General features: G+C 38.9%; 1 protein-coding gene across 2 annotated transcripts in view; it reads right to left on the bottom strand.

The window, feature by feature from the left end:
• Positions 1 to 1,686: 1,686 nt before the first annotated feature.
• The window catches only part of LOC127180583 (tyrosine-protein kinase JAK1-like), a 32,180-nt gene continuing 17,856 nt past the window's right edge, over positions 1,687 to 16,010 (bottom strand). For both annotated transcript variants that reach the window (XM_051134722.1, XM_051134727.1), the window contains exons 19-24: positions 10,819 to 11,002; positions 10,564 to 10,688; positions 10,116 to 10,288; positions 4,520 to 4,637; positions 4,325 to 4,435; positions 1,687 to 4,237 (exon numbers count right to left, since the gene is read on the bottom strand). In XM_051134722.1, coding sequence (XP_050990679.1) covers positions 4,130 to 4,237; positions 4,325 to 4,435; positions 4,520 to 4,637; positions 10,116 to 10,288; positions 10,564 to 10,688; positions 10,819 to 11,002 — 819 coding nt within the window. In that variant the 3' untranslated portion in view covers positions 1,687 to 4,129. The remainder of the gene's footprint in view (positions 4,238 to 4,324; positions 4,436 to 4,519; positions 4,638 to 10,115; positions 10,289 to 10,563; positions 10,689 to 10,818; positions 11,003 to 16,010) is intronic.

Here is a 16,010-nt window from a genome sequence, read left to right as displayed (position 1 = left end):
CATTCAGTGCTGCCAATATGGCCGATTGATGATGTGTCGTAAAAAAACCCTATAATAAACACCAGCACTGTAAAAGATTCCAGACATTGTTAGGGGCCATTCACACAGAATGCGTCTTTGCATCTAAAAATGTGAGACGCAGCGCTCAGGAATGGTTTTAAAAAAAGTGCAGTGTAGAACGCGAGGGTCTCAAGATGCGCTTTTGAGACGTGATGCAATAACGAAAATAACAGAAATAGCCAACAGCAGAATTCCTCTTTTTTAAGGAACAAGTTGTGATAATCGTGTGAATAAATGTTATATAATTCAGGGTATCTGGATACAGCCACTATGAGCGCCTCCTCCACCATGTTGCCGTCAAATAAAACAGCTGTCATGCCAACTTGCTACTGTAAACAGAAGCTCGCACCGCTTGCTCCGCCTCCGAGTTATTCTGATTAGTCCACTGCTTTGGAACTGACATTGATGAGTGGTGCTGTGTGTAAAAGTTTAAATTCTTTTAACTTGACATGGCGTCTTAAAAACGTGGCACTCGTGCGAGGAGCTGCAGAAGACACGAGACACGAGTGTAACGGTCATGCACGTCCACTTCCAGAACAAAAATTCACAAATTATTTACTCACCCCCTTGTCACCCAAGATGTTCATGCCTTTCTTTCTTCAGTCGTGAAGAAATTATGGTTTTTGAGGAAAGCATTTCAGAATAATAATTGACTTCACTGGTGCCCCGATTTTGAACTTCCATAATGTAGTTTAAATGCAGCTTCAAAAGGGCTCTAAATGATCAAGGAAAAGGGTCTTATCTAGCGAAACAATCAGTAATTTTTTTCGAATCACTCCCCGAGATGACTCGTTCTTCCTGAGTCACATTAAAGATTCGTTCAAAATGAAAGAATCATTCAAGAACGACCCGTTACCAATTCGTAGCATCGTGGACGTGTATCCCAGAGCCTGTGCTACACAAACTTTTGTGCTTAAAAAGTATACAAATTTTTATTTTTCGAAAAAAAAATGGCCGATCGTTTCGCTAGATAAGACCCTTCGTTTAGAGCTCTCTGAAGCTGCATTTAAACTGTATGTTGGAAGTTCAAAATCAGGGCACCAATGAAGTCCATTATATGGAGAAAAACCCTGAAATGTTTTCCTCATAAAACATAATTTCTTTACGACTGAAGACAGAAAGGCATGAACATCTTGGATGACAAGGGGGTGAGTAAATTATTTGTAAATTGTTGTTCTGGAAGTGGACTTAAAGAACACAAAGAAAAACAATGGAAAAGTAGCGCATTTTAATGGAAAAATGTGTTTTATGTGAATGGCCCCTTAGTCTAAGTTTTAATGTCATTATATGCAGCCCTGTTCAGAAGCTTCCAAAGAAAGACACCAAAGCAAAACGCACGCGGGTGGAACGCATGAGAAAACTCTACATGCAGTGCAAAGCTCCAGGTGATTCCTCCTGTTGATCAGTCTGCGTATTCTTGCAGAGATTTCACCCTTACCTCACTCTTACTTTCTTCTATGTGTTTAACTAGACCAGCCGACCCCCCAGAATCCTGGCCCAGATAAGCAGGAACACTGGGAGCGAGAAATGGATGAACTGGTCGAATGGACTCACTCCCTTTCTATGAAAGAATTTGATGACCTACTGTATGACCTCTAGCACAAATTTAGATATCACATTATCCTGTAAACACAAGTCAAAACTGTTTTTTATTTGTTTTTTAATGATATAGTATATTAAAAAAGTCTGTAGTACAATCAACTGAATATAACACCCAGCAAGACTATTTTTAAAAAAATATATAAAATGAAATGACAATCATGATAATATGTATCCACCCTGCATTTTAATAGATCTATTTATCCGTCTTATCTGTCATAAGCTGCTTTTCCACCATAGAGTTCTTATTGCTTAACCGTTCCATTATGCTTTCGGATAAGAATTGGTTATTGTTTTTCTTTTAGAGTCTGCGTTATAGAGGATGAATAGATATTTCTGTTTACTCAAATAGCATGCTTGGCCAGCTATACAAAGAAACTAGCAGCCAGAAAACAAACATTTGACTAGGGCTGGGTATTGTTCAAAAATATTCAATATCGTTGCTGATACCGATACCTTGACTTCGATACGGTTCCTGAACGATACTTTTTTCGATACCAATTTTATGAAAACAATTTTAACAAGATTACATTATCTCAAATTAATTTCTTTATTGACAGATTCAAAGACTCCTGAGCCACTGCACAAAGGAACAAAATATATCCAACACAATAAATCAGTGAAAATAATTAATAAAGCTGAAAAAGTTTTCAGTTTACACATCTGTTAGGCTACATTCACACTAGTGCATATTCGTTTTAAAATGCATACCTCAGACAAAATCATAATTTCTATTCATTTTCCACTAATTTACTGACAAACACTAGCACCTTCCAGCACTGTCTGCCGGTATGTATAACATTATATGCCTTCTCTCTTCTGCAATCGCTGTTCTGATTCAGAGGACATAACATATTTCAACAACATTACATGGCCAAAACACACTTTCGACGGCAAACAAAGTTATTAAAAACTTGCTGATTGTTTAAAATGAGTTTTGAGTAAAAGTGGAATATAAATCTTATTTATTGTCTTATGTAGCATCATGCTACAGTGTTCATGAATGATCACGTAACCCACACTTCCAGTATGGATGAGGATTGTTTTAATTTTTTAAACAAAAACGCACCAGTGTAAGCGTAGCCTTACATCTAAGGGGGTTGTAATGCTTTCATGCTACAGCCTCCTGTGTGAGCCACATCTCTGAGTGCAACTGTTGTAAACTAGCAGGGGTGTTCGACTTTGTCGCGGCTCTGCGTAGGATCAAGAGAGCTTTAGAGAGCAGACTGCTCTGCAGAAAGCATCGCTCTCACGAAGACGGTTTGTTGCTGCGTCGACCAAAGCGCACGCGCAGCGGAGCGCACCACTGGCCCACAAGCTGTGCTCAAAGTTTAAATGAATTGAACTTTTGCCACTGCGCTCTGAAGGTCTGCGCATTCCGCGTTCAGTGTGAAAGCCGCCGATCTGCGCGGCGCCACTTCTAGTCGAACACACCTAGTGCTGCAGGCTTATTGGCACACTGATGTTGACGAGATTAACCCCTTGGGTATCGAAGTTTGGTACCGAACGACAAGAGGTTTTTCAATACTCGATGGTATCGAGGCATTTCGGTCGGTGCCTAAAAAGTATCGACCTCGATACCCAGCCCTACACTTGACCAATTCTGAGTGGCGACGCCACTACTTGCGTTCTGAGTTGAAGTGAAAATATAACCGTTTCTTACCCCAACGGTGGAAAAGCAGCTATAGAAAGCAGCTACAACAAATATGTCTCCAGCCATATTAAGGCGCTTCATCTTTTATAAAGTAATTCATACTTTTTAATACATTACTGGACAGATTTACTAATCAGGGCAAATTAGCGTGAGATCAGAATTCCATAAAAGTGCAGATAGGTGTATAAAGTTCTTTGTGATCTACTGACAATGCAAAATTAAAGAACACAGACACAGCCACATTATTTTTCCATAATGACCAATGCAATCTGCCAAGAGCGGTGCAAATTAGAAGCTATCATGTCATGTCAAGCGCAACATGGGTTAAGACAGTGATACAAGTACTGTATCAGTAAATTGACCTGCGGAAACCTTGTGTAAACTGCATCGCGTGTTGCGTCATTGACTTTAAGCTCTCCTCCCATCAATTGCATCTGAAGGGAAATTCCTATAAAAGCGTAAATAAGTTCAACTACAAAAATAACTGTCCACATTCATTTTTCTCTTTGTTTAGCAAATCCTGACAGGGTTTGAGCTGGTGCAAGCTGTTAGTAAATCTGGCCCTAGATTTGATGCGGCTATAGCATGTATAAATTAATCTTTTTAGTACTTGATACCTGTTAAGCGTTAAGTGGTGTGCTAACCTAGTAAGAATACAATGTTTAAACTAAGTGTTTTTGGAGGTAGATAATTAAGTGGGAAAGATTTGAACAGAAAATAACATGCATCATGCCTGACTTTTCTTAGTATAATGAGAAAGGTGCATAAAAATACAAAATGGATCTGAATTCTGTAAGTGGACCTGATGAATGGAAGTTACATGTTTTCTCTAGTAAGGAGAAACTCAATCTCTTTGATGAGGCTCTTGAAGTCCGCTCTGTTTTCTGGGGCGTGACTCCAGCACCTGTGCATCTGAGTGTACACCTGCGGCCACAGATACACATGTATTAAAAAAATCCGCCCATAATATAATATAATAAAATCAGCCTCTCCGTAGACAAAAGTCCCCACCATTTCAGGGCATGAATCTGGACATGGCATCCTCCAGCCTTTCTCGAGAGCTTCTACCAGTCTGGCCATGGTCATCTGCCCATGAGACCGGCCAATTGTCTGCAGGAATACCTACCAGAGAAACATATACGAACAGGAATTAGCAAATGAGTCATTGTGATTTAATGAAGTTAGTATGAGCTTTGTATTGCTCACCTGTGGAGGGCTGTTCTCGCGGTCACAGTAGGTCATGATTTCATAGAGAGTGACCCCAAATGACCAAACATCGGATGCCTTATAGAACTTCCGATTAATCAGACATTCTGGAGCATACCTAAACAGACAGAGGACATGACCAGTGTTTACCTGGACTTTCAGTGGAAATCTATGCAAATATACAGTGCAACTATGGATTTACAAACATGAAAACACATGTCGTTTTAAAAACAATTAGTGTAAGCTAGTGTCTGGAGTATAACAGCTAAAAAAAAACAACTTAAAAGATAAATCTGACAGCTGAAATGTTTGTGGTCAGTAAGTTTTTAATTTTTAAAATAACTTATATTTCTCTATATTTAGGGCCCGAGCACTGCAGTGCGAGGACCCTATTGGAATTGCTCTGTTTATTCTTCTTCTTCTTCTTCTTCTTCTCCAAAGTAAAAAGTCTTTTTGAGGGCCTAAACATGCTCGAAAACTCATGAAACTTTGCACACGCATCAGTCCTGGTGAAAATTTACATCTGATATGGTTTTCAGAAGTGGGTGTGGCAAAATGGCTCGATAGCGCCACCTATAAAATTTCAACGGAGTGCGCCTCGAGCTGCGTTTCACGTACATGTACGAAACTCGGTACACAGGTGTAGCACACCAATACCTACAAAAAAGTCTCCTGGTACAACATCCTAAACCCAACAGGAAGTCCGTTATATCGAATTTCCTGTACGATTTTTGTGCAGTTTTTGCCATTTTCAGGCCTCGTACTTTAACGAACTCCTCCTACAGTTTTTATCCGATCATCTTCAAATTTGCTGAGTGTTATCATAAGGCCCTTGCGATGTTAAATTGCGAAGCTTTTGAGTTTTCGTCGAGGGGCGTGTCCGTGGTGGCCTGACAAAATTTGACGTGTCGCCATGAAAAAGGAAGTGGCTGTAACTCAGGCAAACAATGTCCGATCTGCCTCAAACTTCACAGGTGTGATAAGATTCATGTCCTGAACACATGTCAGTGCCCATATTCAGTTATAGTCATAGCGCCACCTGATGACAACAGGAAGTGACATGTTTAACACTGTTACGGACTCCTAGCAACATATTAAAAAGCATTAGCAAGTTTTAAATAGGCTAGCAACATGCTACAGTCATGCTACAACATGCTAGCAACACTTAGCTAAGAGCTAATGCATGCTATTAATACAAAGAAAAAGAAAATTGCTGTAACTCATGCACACAATGTCCAATCTGACCCAAATTTAATATTCAACATGCTACGAACATAGTAAAGCATGCTAACAACACTTAGCTAATATGCTAAAGCATGCTAATAATACTATAAAACAGGAAGTTACTTTAACTCGGGCATACAATGTCCAATCTGCCCCAAACTTGACATGTTTGATAAGAGTCCTGGACTGAACACATGCCCATGCCCGTATTCAGTTATAGTCATAGCGCCACCTGCTGGCAACAGGAAGTCACATGTTTAATACTGTTGTGGATGCCTAGCAACATTTTAAAAATATCAACACGTGTTAAATAGGGTAGCAACATGCTAGAAACATGCTAAAACATGTTAGCGACACTTAGCTAAATGCTAAAGCATGCTCTTAATGCAATGAAACAGGAAGTTACTGTAACTCAGGCATGCAATGTCCAATCTGCCCCAAACTTAATATGTTTGATAAGAGTTCTAGCCTGAACACTACGTGCCTATATTCAGTTATAGTCATAGCGCCACCTACTGTCAACAGGAAGTGACATGTTTAACACTGTGATACACTATTATCAACACACTAAAAAGCCATTGAGTGCTAAAGTAGTTAAAAACACACTCAAACATGCTAGCAACACTTACTTAATGCTAAAGCATGTTGTTAAAGACATAAAACAGGAAGTTGTTGTAATTCATGTAAACAATGTCCAATCTGCCCCAAACTTCACATGTTTGATAAGAGTCCTGGTCTGAAGATATATACATGCCCATATTCAGTTATAGTTATAGCGCCACCTCCTGACAACAGGAAGTGACATGTTTAACGGTGTTACGGACTCCTAGCAACATATTAAAAAGCGTTAGCAAGTTTTAAATAGGCTAGGATCATGCTAGAATCATGTTAAAACATGCTAGCAACACTTAGCTAAGAGCTAAAGCATGATATTAATACAAAGACAAATTGCTGTAACTCATGCATACAATGTCCAATCTGACCCAAACTTAATATTCAACATGCTACAAACATAGTAAAGCATGCTAGCAACACTTAGCTAAAATGCTAAAGCATGCTAATAATACAATGAAACAGGAAGTTACTGTAACTCAGGCATACAATATCCAATATGCCCCAAGCTTAACATGTTTGATAAGAGTCCTGGCCTGAACACATGCCCATGCCCATATTCAGTTATTCAGTTATAGTCATAGCTCCACCTGCTGGCAACAGGAAGTGAGATGTTGCACTCTGTAATGAACGCAACATTTTAGAAATATCAACAAGTGTTAAATAGGGTAGCAACATGCTAGAAACATGCTATAACATGTTAGCAACACTTAGCTAAGTGCTAAAGCATGTTATTAATGCAATGAAACGGGAAGCTACAGTAACTCAGGCATACAATGTCCAATCTGCCCCAAACTTAACAGGTTTGATAAGAGTCCTGGTCTGAACACATTTACATAACAATATTCAATTATAGTCATAGCGCCACCTACTGTCAACAGGAAGTGATGTTTAACACTGTGATACACTATTAGCAACACACAAAAATAAGCCAGTGAGTGCTAAACTTGCTAAAAACACACTCAAACATGCTAGCAACACTTACTAAGTGCTAAAGCATCTTGTTAAAGCCATGAAACAGGAAGTTGTTGCAATTCCTGCAAACAATGTCCAATCTTCCCCAAACTTCACATGTTTGATAAGAGTCCTGGCCTGAAGATATCTACATGCTCATATTCAGTTAAAGTCATAGCGCCACCTGCTGGCAACCGGAAGTGACATGTTTAACACTGTGATGGTCTATTAAAAGCACAGCAAAATATGCCATATTGTGCTAAATATGCTAGACACACTTTCTAAGTGCTAATGCATCCTATTAATGCCATGAAACAGGAAGTTGTTGTAACTCAGCCATACAATGTCCGATCTGCCCCAAACTTCATATGTTCGATAAGAGTCCTGGCCTGAACACATCTAAAGGCCAATATTCCATTACAATTATAGCGCCACCAGCTGGCAACAGGAAATGACTTGTCTTACACTAACTCAAGCATACCATGTTCAATCTGCACCAAACTTCATATGTTTGATAAAAGCGCTGACCTGAAGACGTCTACATGCCAATATTCAGTTATAGGCATAGCGCCACCAGCTGGCAGCATGAAGTTTGGCACATCTAAATGACTTTGATATATTCCTCCTAAATTTACTATGTTAAAAGCATAGTGCCCACCGTTCGCTGTTTCCCTAAAGCCACCGGTCGGCGGTGAGCCCGGGTGCGAGGGCCCGTTCATCGCTGCTTGCAGCTTTAATTAAAAATGTAATTCATTCATGTGACGCAAAACTGAATTTACAGCATCATTATTCCAGTGGTTTACCGGTTCGGAGTTTCAAAAAGCTGCGTTGATACTGTGTTCTTTGCTCGCTTTCTCTATATAATTTATTTGTTGTTTGAATTGAAATCATTATAATTAATAGGCCTAACTTACAGTGTTTTTATCAAACTGTGCTCACGTTATATATATGACCCTGGACCACAAAACCAGTCATAAGGGTCAATTTCTGACTAAAAATTATACATCATCTGAAAATTATACATCATCAAACTGAAATTTCTACATCATCTGAAAGCTGAATAAATAAGCTTTCCTTTGATGTATAGGTTGGGACAACTATTTGAAAATTTGGAATCTGAGGGTGAGAATTGAAAGAAATTGCCTTTAAAGTTGTCCAAATGAAGTTCTTAGCAATGCATATTACTATTAAAACTTTTTAAAAATAATATATTGATATATTTACAATAGGAAATTTACAAAATATCTTCATGGAACATCATCTTTACTTAACATCCTAATGATTCTTCGCATAAAGGAAAAATGGATCATTTTAACCCATACAATTGTTGGCTTTTGCTACAAATATACTCATGCGACTTATGAATGGTTTTGCGGTTCAGTGTAAAAACATAATTTGTTGCATTTTTAAGGTCATCATGGTAGGTGTCTGAATTAAAAGGGAGAAGGTAATAGAAGGTAATGCTTTTCCAGATATATAAATCAGAATACAGAATTTGTACAGAAATATTCAACAAATCTAAAAGCAACAAGCACAAACCGTGATTCACATGATGATTCAAATATTTGGTAACACTTTACAATAAGTTAACATTAAAGTTAAAGGAGAAGTCCACTTCCAAAACAAATGTTCACATATAATGTACTCACCCGCTTGTCAACCAAGATGTTCATGTCTTTCTTTCTTCAATCGTAAAGAAATTATGTTTTTGAGGAAAACATTTCTGCATTTTTCTCCAAATAATAGACTGATATGGTGCCCCGATTTTGAACTTTCAAAATGCAGTTTAAATGCAGCTTCAAACAATCCCAAATGCGGTTGTAAACGATCCCAGCCGAGGAAGAAGGGTCTTATATAGTAAAACAACTGGTTATTTTCATTAAAAAAAATACAATTTAAATACTTCTTATTCTGAAACGCTCGTCTTGCCTTGCTCTCCTTGAACTCTGTGTATTCTGGCTCAAGACAGTTAGGGTATGTTGAAAAACTCCAATCGTATTTTCTTCCTCAACTTCAAAAATCATTTCAAAATCATCCTACATCGCTGCAGAAGTACCGACCTGGTCTTTGCAAAGTGAAGATCAAAGAAGATCAAACACCCCTAACAAAGAAGGTAAAACAGTGATATAGGATGATTTTGAAGTTTTCAAGATGAGTGGTTGGCATTAAGAAGTATATAAATTGTATTATTTTTATTAAAATAATCGATCATTACGCTAAATAAGACCCTTCTTCCTTGGCTGGGATTGTTTACAACCGCATTTGGGATTGTTTGAAGCCGCACTGAAACTGAATTTTGGAAGTTCAAAATCGGGGCACCATATCAGTCCATTATATGGAGAAAAATGCAGAAATGTTTTCCTCAAAAAACAATTTCTTTAAGACTGAAGAAAGAAAGACATGAACATCTTGGATGACAATTACATGTGGTACATTATATGTGAATCTTTGTTTTGGAAGTGGACATCTCCTTTAACTACATTACTTCACATGAACTAAGAATGAGCAATACTTTTAAAGCATTTATTAACCTTAGTTAATGTTAATTTCAGCATTTACTAATGCATTATTAAAATCACAAGTTGTGTTTGCTAACATTAGTTAATGCACTGTCAACTAGCAAAAACAAACAATGAACGATTGTATTAACATTAACAAAGATTAATAAATGGTGTAATGCATGTATTGTTCATTGTTCATTCATATAAGTTAAAACATTAACTAATGATAACAAATGACACCTTTTTGTAAAGTGTTCATCTTCAAATATTTAAAAATGTTTAAGCAGGAATGAGTGCTGCTTTACCAGTACACCGGACTGTCTTGTTCTTCAGTCACTTTGTAATACTCCTTATCATCTTTGATGCTCTTAGTCAGACCAAAGTCCCCGATCTTCACAAGTGATTCATTCTCCACTAAGATGTTTCTTGCTGCTAGATCCCTGTGGATGTAGTTCTGAGATCCCAGGTACTCCATACCCTGGCAAACACACAGGAATCATTCAAACACACAATATTTATGCTGAATAATATTCAGTAATTCATAGTGACCGCTACTGTTGTACAGCCTAAAAAAAAAAGTGTTTATTTGAACACTTAAATCAGAAATAATAATATCTGTATGTAATTGCACTGGATACAAAATATCAAAAAGTGGCATGTGAAAGCTTGTTTAGCGTAAACAAGTGAAAACAGCTCAAGGGTAAAGCTATCGGTATCTATATCTATAGCTGTCTGTTGTATTGGCTTTATTACCTGACATATCTGAAGAGCATAAAGCAGCAGTCTCTTCTGATCGATGCTGGATTTGTTACGAGGCAGGTATTCTTTCAGACTTCCAGCGGGCAAATACTCCATAATGAGTTTGATGTCCGAACCTCCTGAATGACACACATTCACCCCAAGAAATAATACAGTAAGAATATATAAATGGGCTATATATTTGCTTGTAACTGAGGTATACAGTCTTATTTATGAAACTGAAAGCCTGAAGGTGTGCTCATGACTTGCCTTCATCATTGCAGATGCCTTTGTATTTGACAATGTTTTCATGGTAGAGGTTTCTGATCGTGCTGATCTCTCTCCTCAGGTTGCTGCTCTCGTTTTCCCCTTTCAGAGATTTGACAGCCACCAGCTCACCTGTCTGATCTCCCTTAGGGTCATACAGACACAGTTCCACCATCCCAAAGTTACCCTGGAAAAGACAAACAGATAATGAATCAAAGACGCAATAATCCAAGGGGATTATGGGATTTAGGAGGGATGAGAGGTAATGTGGGGATCTCATTGTTAACAAATTAAGTGTGAGACTGGTTTAACTTGGTCCAGATTTCCAATTAAAATCACTAGTTTAAAATTATAATGGAATTTGTATCGTATTGATATTGAAATTTTTATCAAATTTATAATATACAATAATATATATATATATATATATATATATTTTTTTTTTTAAATTTATTTATTTATTTATTTTTTTGTTAAAACAATAATATTTGTTAATTTAAATAAATCTGAAAAAAAAAAAAAAAAAAGAAAAATCCCCAAAATGAAATAATGCCTTAGCAACTAAATGAATAAGATTAGTTTTAAGTACTAACCCCCGGTTTCACAGACAAGGCATAAAAAATCTATGTTCTATGAATTCTATAAAACATTTCCAAATAGAAAACGTCTCTAGGCGCTGCCTCAGAAATGCTTTGGGAATGCCTCTGGGTGACCACACTCTGAAGCATGTGTGAAATCAGTCCAGTGGAACGGCAAAACATGTATGTATGGCGTAGCAACCACAAAGCTTGAAAGCACATCTGGTGTAAACAGCGTGAGCTTCTGACTGCTGAAGCAAGCACTCACAGGGATGCAGGAAACATAGCAGGGAAACACAGCCTCTCATTCTTCTCTGGAAACCATGGTTGCATAACCTAGAGACATTTCCCTACATGGAACTCGTGCTGTGTCAGAAACGAATATACCCACTCCGCCATGCGTACAGTCCCTGTCTAGTGTGAAATCATACAAGCACAGCTAAGGCGAAAGAACTGAGGAGCCAGGAGTGGTTCCCACATCAAGGTTGTAGAACCTGAAAAAATCAAGCGGGGAACACCACCCTGCTTCATTACAGGTATCTTGCATAAATAAACCAAAAATAAAGGCATTAGAGGCCACCATACTTCTCGTAGAGTGTGCTCAGACCACCAAAAGAAGAAAGGTCAGAAAATAGAGTCATACGCTAAAGAGATACCTGGAACCTCAACTATCCACTGGTTTAAGGTTTGTTTGGACGCTTTGAAGAAGTGTCTTACCTAGTGAAACGATCGGTCATTTTCGAACAAACTGACAATTTATATACTTTTTAACCTCAAATGCTTGTCTTGTCTCGTCTCTGCGATGTGCATGCGTAGTCTGTGTAATTCTGGTTAATACAGTTATGGTATGTTGAAAAACTCCCGTCTCGTTTTCTTCTTCAACGTCAAAATCATCCTACATCACCGTTTTACCATTTTTTTGTAAAGGGCGTTTGATCTTCTTTGCATGTTCACTTTTTAAACACTGGGTTGGTACTTCTGCAGCAATGCAGGACAATGTTGAAGTTGGGGAAGAAACCGAGATGGGAGTTTCAACATACCATAACTCTCTTGACCGCACTGAACCGGAAAAAAACAAAGTTCACGCAGACTTAGACAAGATGAGCGTTTGAGATTTAAAAGTATATAAATTGTGAATTTTTTTAGAAAATGGCCAATAGTTTTGCTAGATAAGACCCTTCTTCCTCAGCTGGGATCGTTTAGAGCCATTTGAAGCTGCATTTAAACTGCATTTTGAAAGTTCAAATTTGAGGGAATCATTGAAGTCCATTATATGGAGATAATTCCAACAATTTCTTATCGACTGAAAAAAGAAAGACACGAACATCTTGGATGACAAGGGGGTGAGTAAATTATCTGTAAATTTTTGTTCTGGAAATGAACTTCTCTTTTAAGGGACGATGCTGACTCGGGACAGATAGCCCCCAAGCGTCTGCTCTAGTTTTGTCAAAAGTACCGGCCACTATAACATTCGGTACTGTAATTTTAAAAAGCACTGAAAGAGCTAACTGTTGGGTTCTTAAACATGGCTGATAGTGATAGTGTTCACATACTCAACAGACTGTATTTGGCTACAATACAAACTGAGCATTCATCTGCGGTCCGCGGGTAGATCCATGTCTACAGTCCCTGACAAAAGTCTTGTCGCTTGTGTACAAACTGACCTCAAGTGCCGTTGAAATATATTTCCAATCAAGATTTTTTTTACAAGAAATGGCTCATTTTAATCCCAACAGCTTTTGTAATAATGTTTCAGTGCAAAATGAAACTGTCAAAAAGTATTCTAATATTCAAAGCTTGGTAAAGCCCATTGAGTCAATTTTTGCAAAGACATAAGTGTTGTCGCCTTGTCATATGAGCTTCACCTGTGACTAATAATGGATCAATTAGGTCTCAGGTGTGTATGAAAAGAACCCCAGTACACTAGACCTTCACATCAACTGCAACTAGACCTCTGCAAACATGCCTAAGATTCACCCTGAGACTAAAGTGTTGATTATCAAGAGGCTGAAGACCAGATCCACTGCTGATGTGGCAGACACCTTCAATGTGTCTCAGCGTCAAGTACAGAGGATAAAAAAAAGATTTTTGACAAGCCCAGGTCAGGCAGACCCCGCAAGACAACTGCTCGAGAGGACCGTTTGTTGGCTCGAAAATACAAGGCCAGCCCATTTTCCACTGCAGCAGAGCTCCACGAGACCTGGTCACCTGAAGTCCCTGTGTCAACCAGAACAGTTTGTCGGATTCTGTCTCGAAATGGCCTCCATGGTCGAATCAGTGCCCAGAAGCCAGCACTAGGGGTCGACCGATATGTGTTTTTCAGGGCCGATGCCGATACCGATTATTACAGATCAAATGCACCGATAAACGATATTTTGAACCGATATGTGTCAAAATACAAATGTCACATTTTTTGTCAACACAGTAGCTTAGGAAAAGCTGAAAACAAAAATTACATTTGCCATTTAAAATTATAAGCAAAAGAACAAATCCGTTGGCTTGTAGCCATGACGAAATTAAATAACTTTTAACGAAAAAATGTCCCGACGTCGATTTCAGCGTCTCTCCCACAAAGGAAAATATATATAAATACAACAACAAGTAGTAATAGACTAAATGATAGATGTCGGTTTCTTAACAGTAAACTGACCATTTTCTAGTCCAAGCTGAACGTCCTTCAAGGACAGCGCATCCACACTTTGCTCGGCCATGTGCCATCCTCTGTCTGTACAGCCCGCTCTGATGACCGTTATGCAAATCCTGCGTGCACAGACCTTGCCAATAAAATGCGCCGCAGTCCATGCGTGCATAACAGTCATGAGCGCAGGCCGTACAGGTGCTCTATAAGAATGAGTAAAGCCAAAGACTAAAGGACAGACATGCTGTTCAGAAAGGACGTCGGGAAAAGGAGATTATTACACCGCCTGCTCCCGTCCAAATTACACCAGAGTTACCGACCGCTACCGCGTTTTGTTTGTAAATTTATTCCCGCGTCGCAAAAAATCTGGTCGAGTCCCGCGGGAATGCAGACCTCTAGTATACGGTCCTACTTTTGATTAATTCATCCAAACTTTGATGACTCATCCAAACTTTGAAAAATTCCGTGGCATTTAGTGTTAACAGTATACAGTACATTCCATTTATATGACTGGATTCCGCGATTCCGTCCGTGTTTTCCGCATCCGGGAAATCAAGATAACATTGAGGTGTTTTTGCAACTTCACCGTAAAGGATTGTGAATTACTAAAACACAATCAACTTCTGCTGCTGACTTACCTTTGAGAGACAAGTGATTACTGCCGCACGCTGCACGCAGCTCCAGCAAGCGCGTTCTGTCTGTTTCTTCACTTCCTTCAGCCTTGGAGTTGATTGGTCGGACTCGCGACTTCCAACAAATCTGATGCGCGGTGGGCGGAGACTGCTCTAGGGCACAGAGTGGTGAGCTCTGACAGGCTGCGTCGGAGCCAAAGAGCGCATTTCAAAAATAAATTATTTTTATCGGCAAATCGGTTTTGAAAATAACCGATTCCGATAATCGTGAAAATGCTTAATATCGGCGCCAATAATCGGTAGGGCCGATAATCGGTCGACCTCTAGCCAGCACTAAACAAAAGACAACTGAAAAACCGTGTGGCATTTGCCAAGGCCCACAGCCTGCTAAAAGGATGGACGCTGGAAAAGTGGCAGAAGGTAGATCTTTCAGATGAATCTTCTGTTGAATTACACCACAGTCGCCGCAAATATTGCAGGAGACCTACTGGAGCCCGCATGGATCCGAGATTCACCCAGAAAACAGTGAAGTTTGGTGGCGGAAAAATCATGGTCTGGGGTTACATCCAGTATGGGGGTGTGCGAGAGATCTGCAGGGTGGAAGGCAACATCAATAGTCTGAAATACCAAGAAATCTTAGCTACCTTTTATATTCCCAACCATAAAAGAGACCAAATTCTGCAGCAGGATGGTGCTCCATCACATACTTCCATCTCCACATCAAGGTTCCTCAAGGCGAAGAAGATCAAGATGCTCCAGGATTGGCCAGCCCAGTCACCAGACATGAACATCATTGAGCATGTGTGGGGTAGGATGAAAGAGGAAGCATGGAAGACGAAACCAAAGAATATTGATGAACTCTGGGAGGCATGCAAGACTGCTTTCTTTGCTATTCCTGATGACTTCATCAATAAATTGTATGAATCCTTGCCAAACCGCATGGATGCAGTCCTTCAAGCTCATGGAAGTCATACAAGATATTAAATTTGGATCTCACAGCACCACTACTTAATTTGCTGACATATTTTTGTATTTGCAGTAAATTTGTTCAATTTCTGTATAGGCGACAAAACTTTTGTCTTGCCAAAATTTGACCTTTCTGTCTTGATTAAATGATAAATCTTTTTTCAGTGAAACTAATTCATTTCAATGCATTAAACATCATTTGGGAGGGTTTTAGCTTTTCATATGAGCTATTTCTAACACCAACTGATTAATTAAAAGTCAGGTTAATAGCAGGTGTTTCTACAAAATAGATAAGCGACAAGACTTTTGTCAGGGACTGTATCAGCAGATCCCCTAATATACCTGCTCATAGACGGATGCGCTGATAGGCGTGAGTTTCAA

Source organism: Labeo rohita, chromosome 2 (assembly GCF_022985175.1).
Source record: "Labeo rohita strain BAU-BD-2019 chromosome 2, IGBB_LRoh.1.0, whole genome shotgun sequence".
Classification (NCBI taxonomy): domain Eukaryota; kingdom Metazoa; phylum Chordata; class Actinopteri; order Cypriniformes; family Cyprinidae; genus Labeo; species Labeo rohita.
This window is presented reverse-complemented; position numbering and strand designations above follow the sequence as displayed.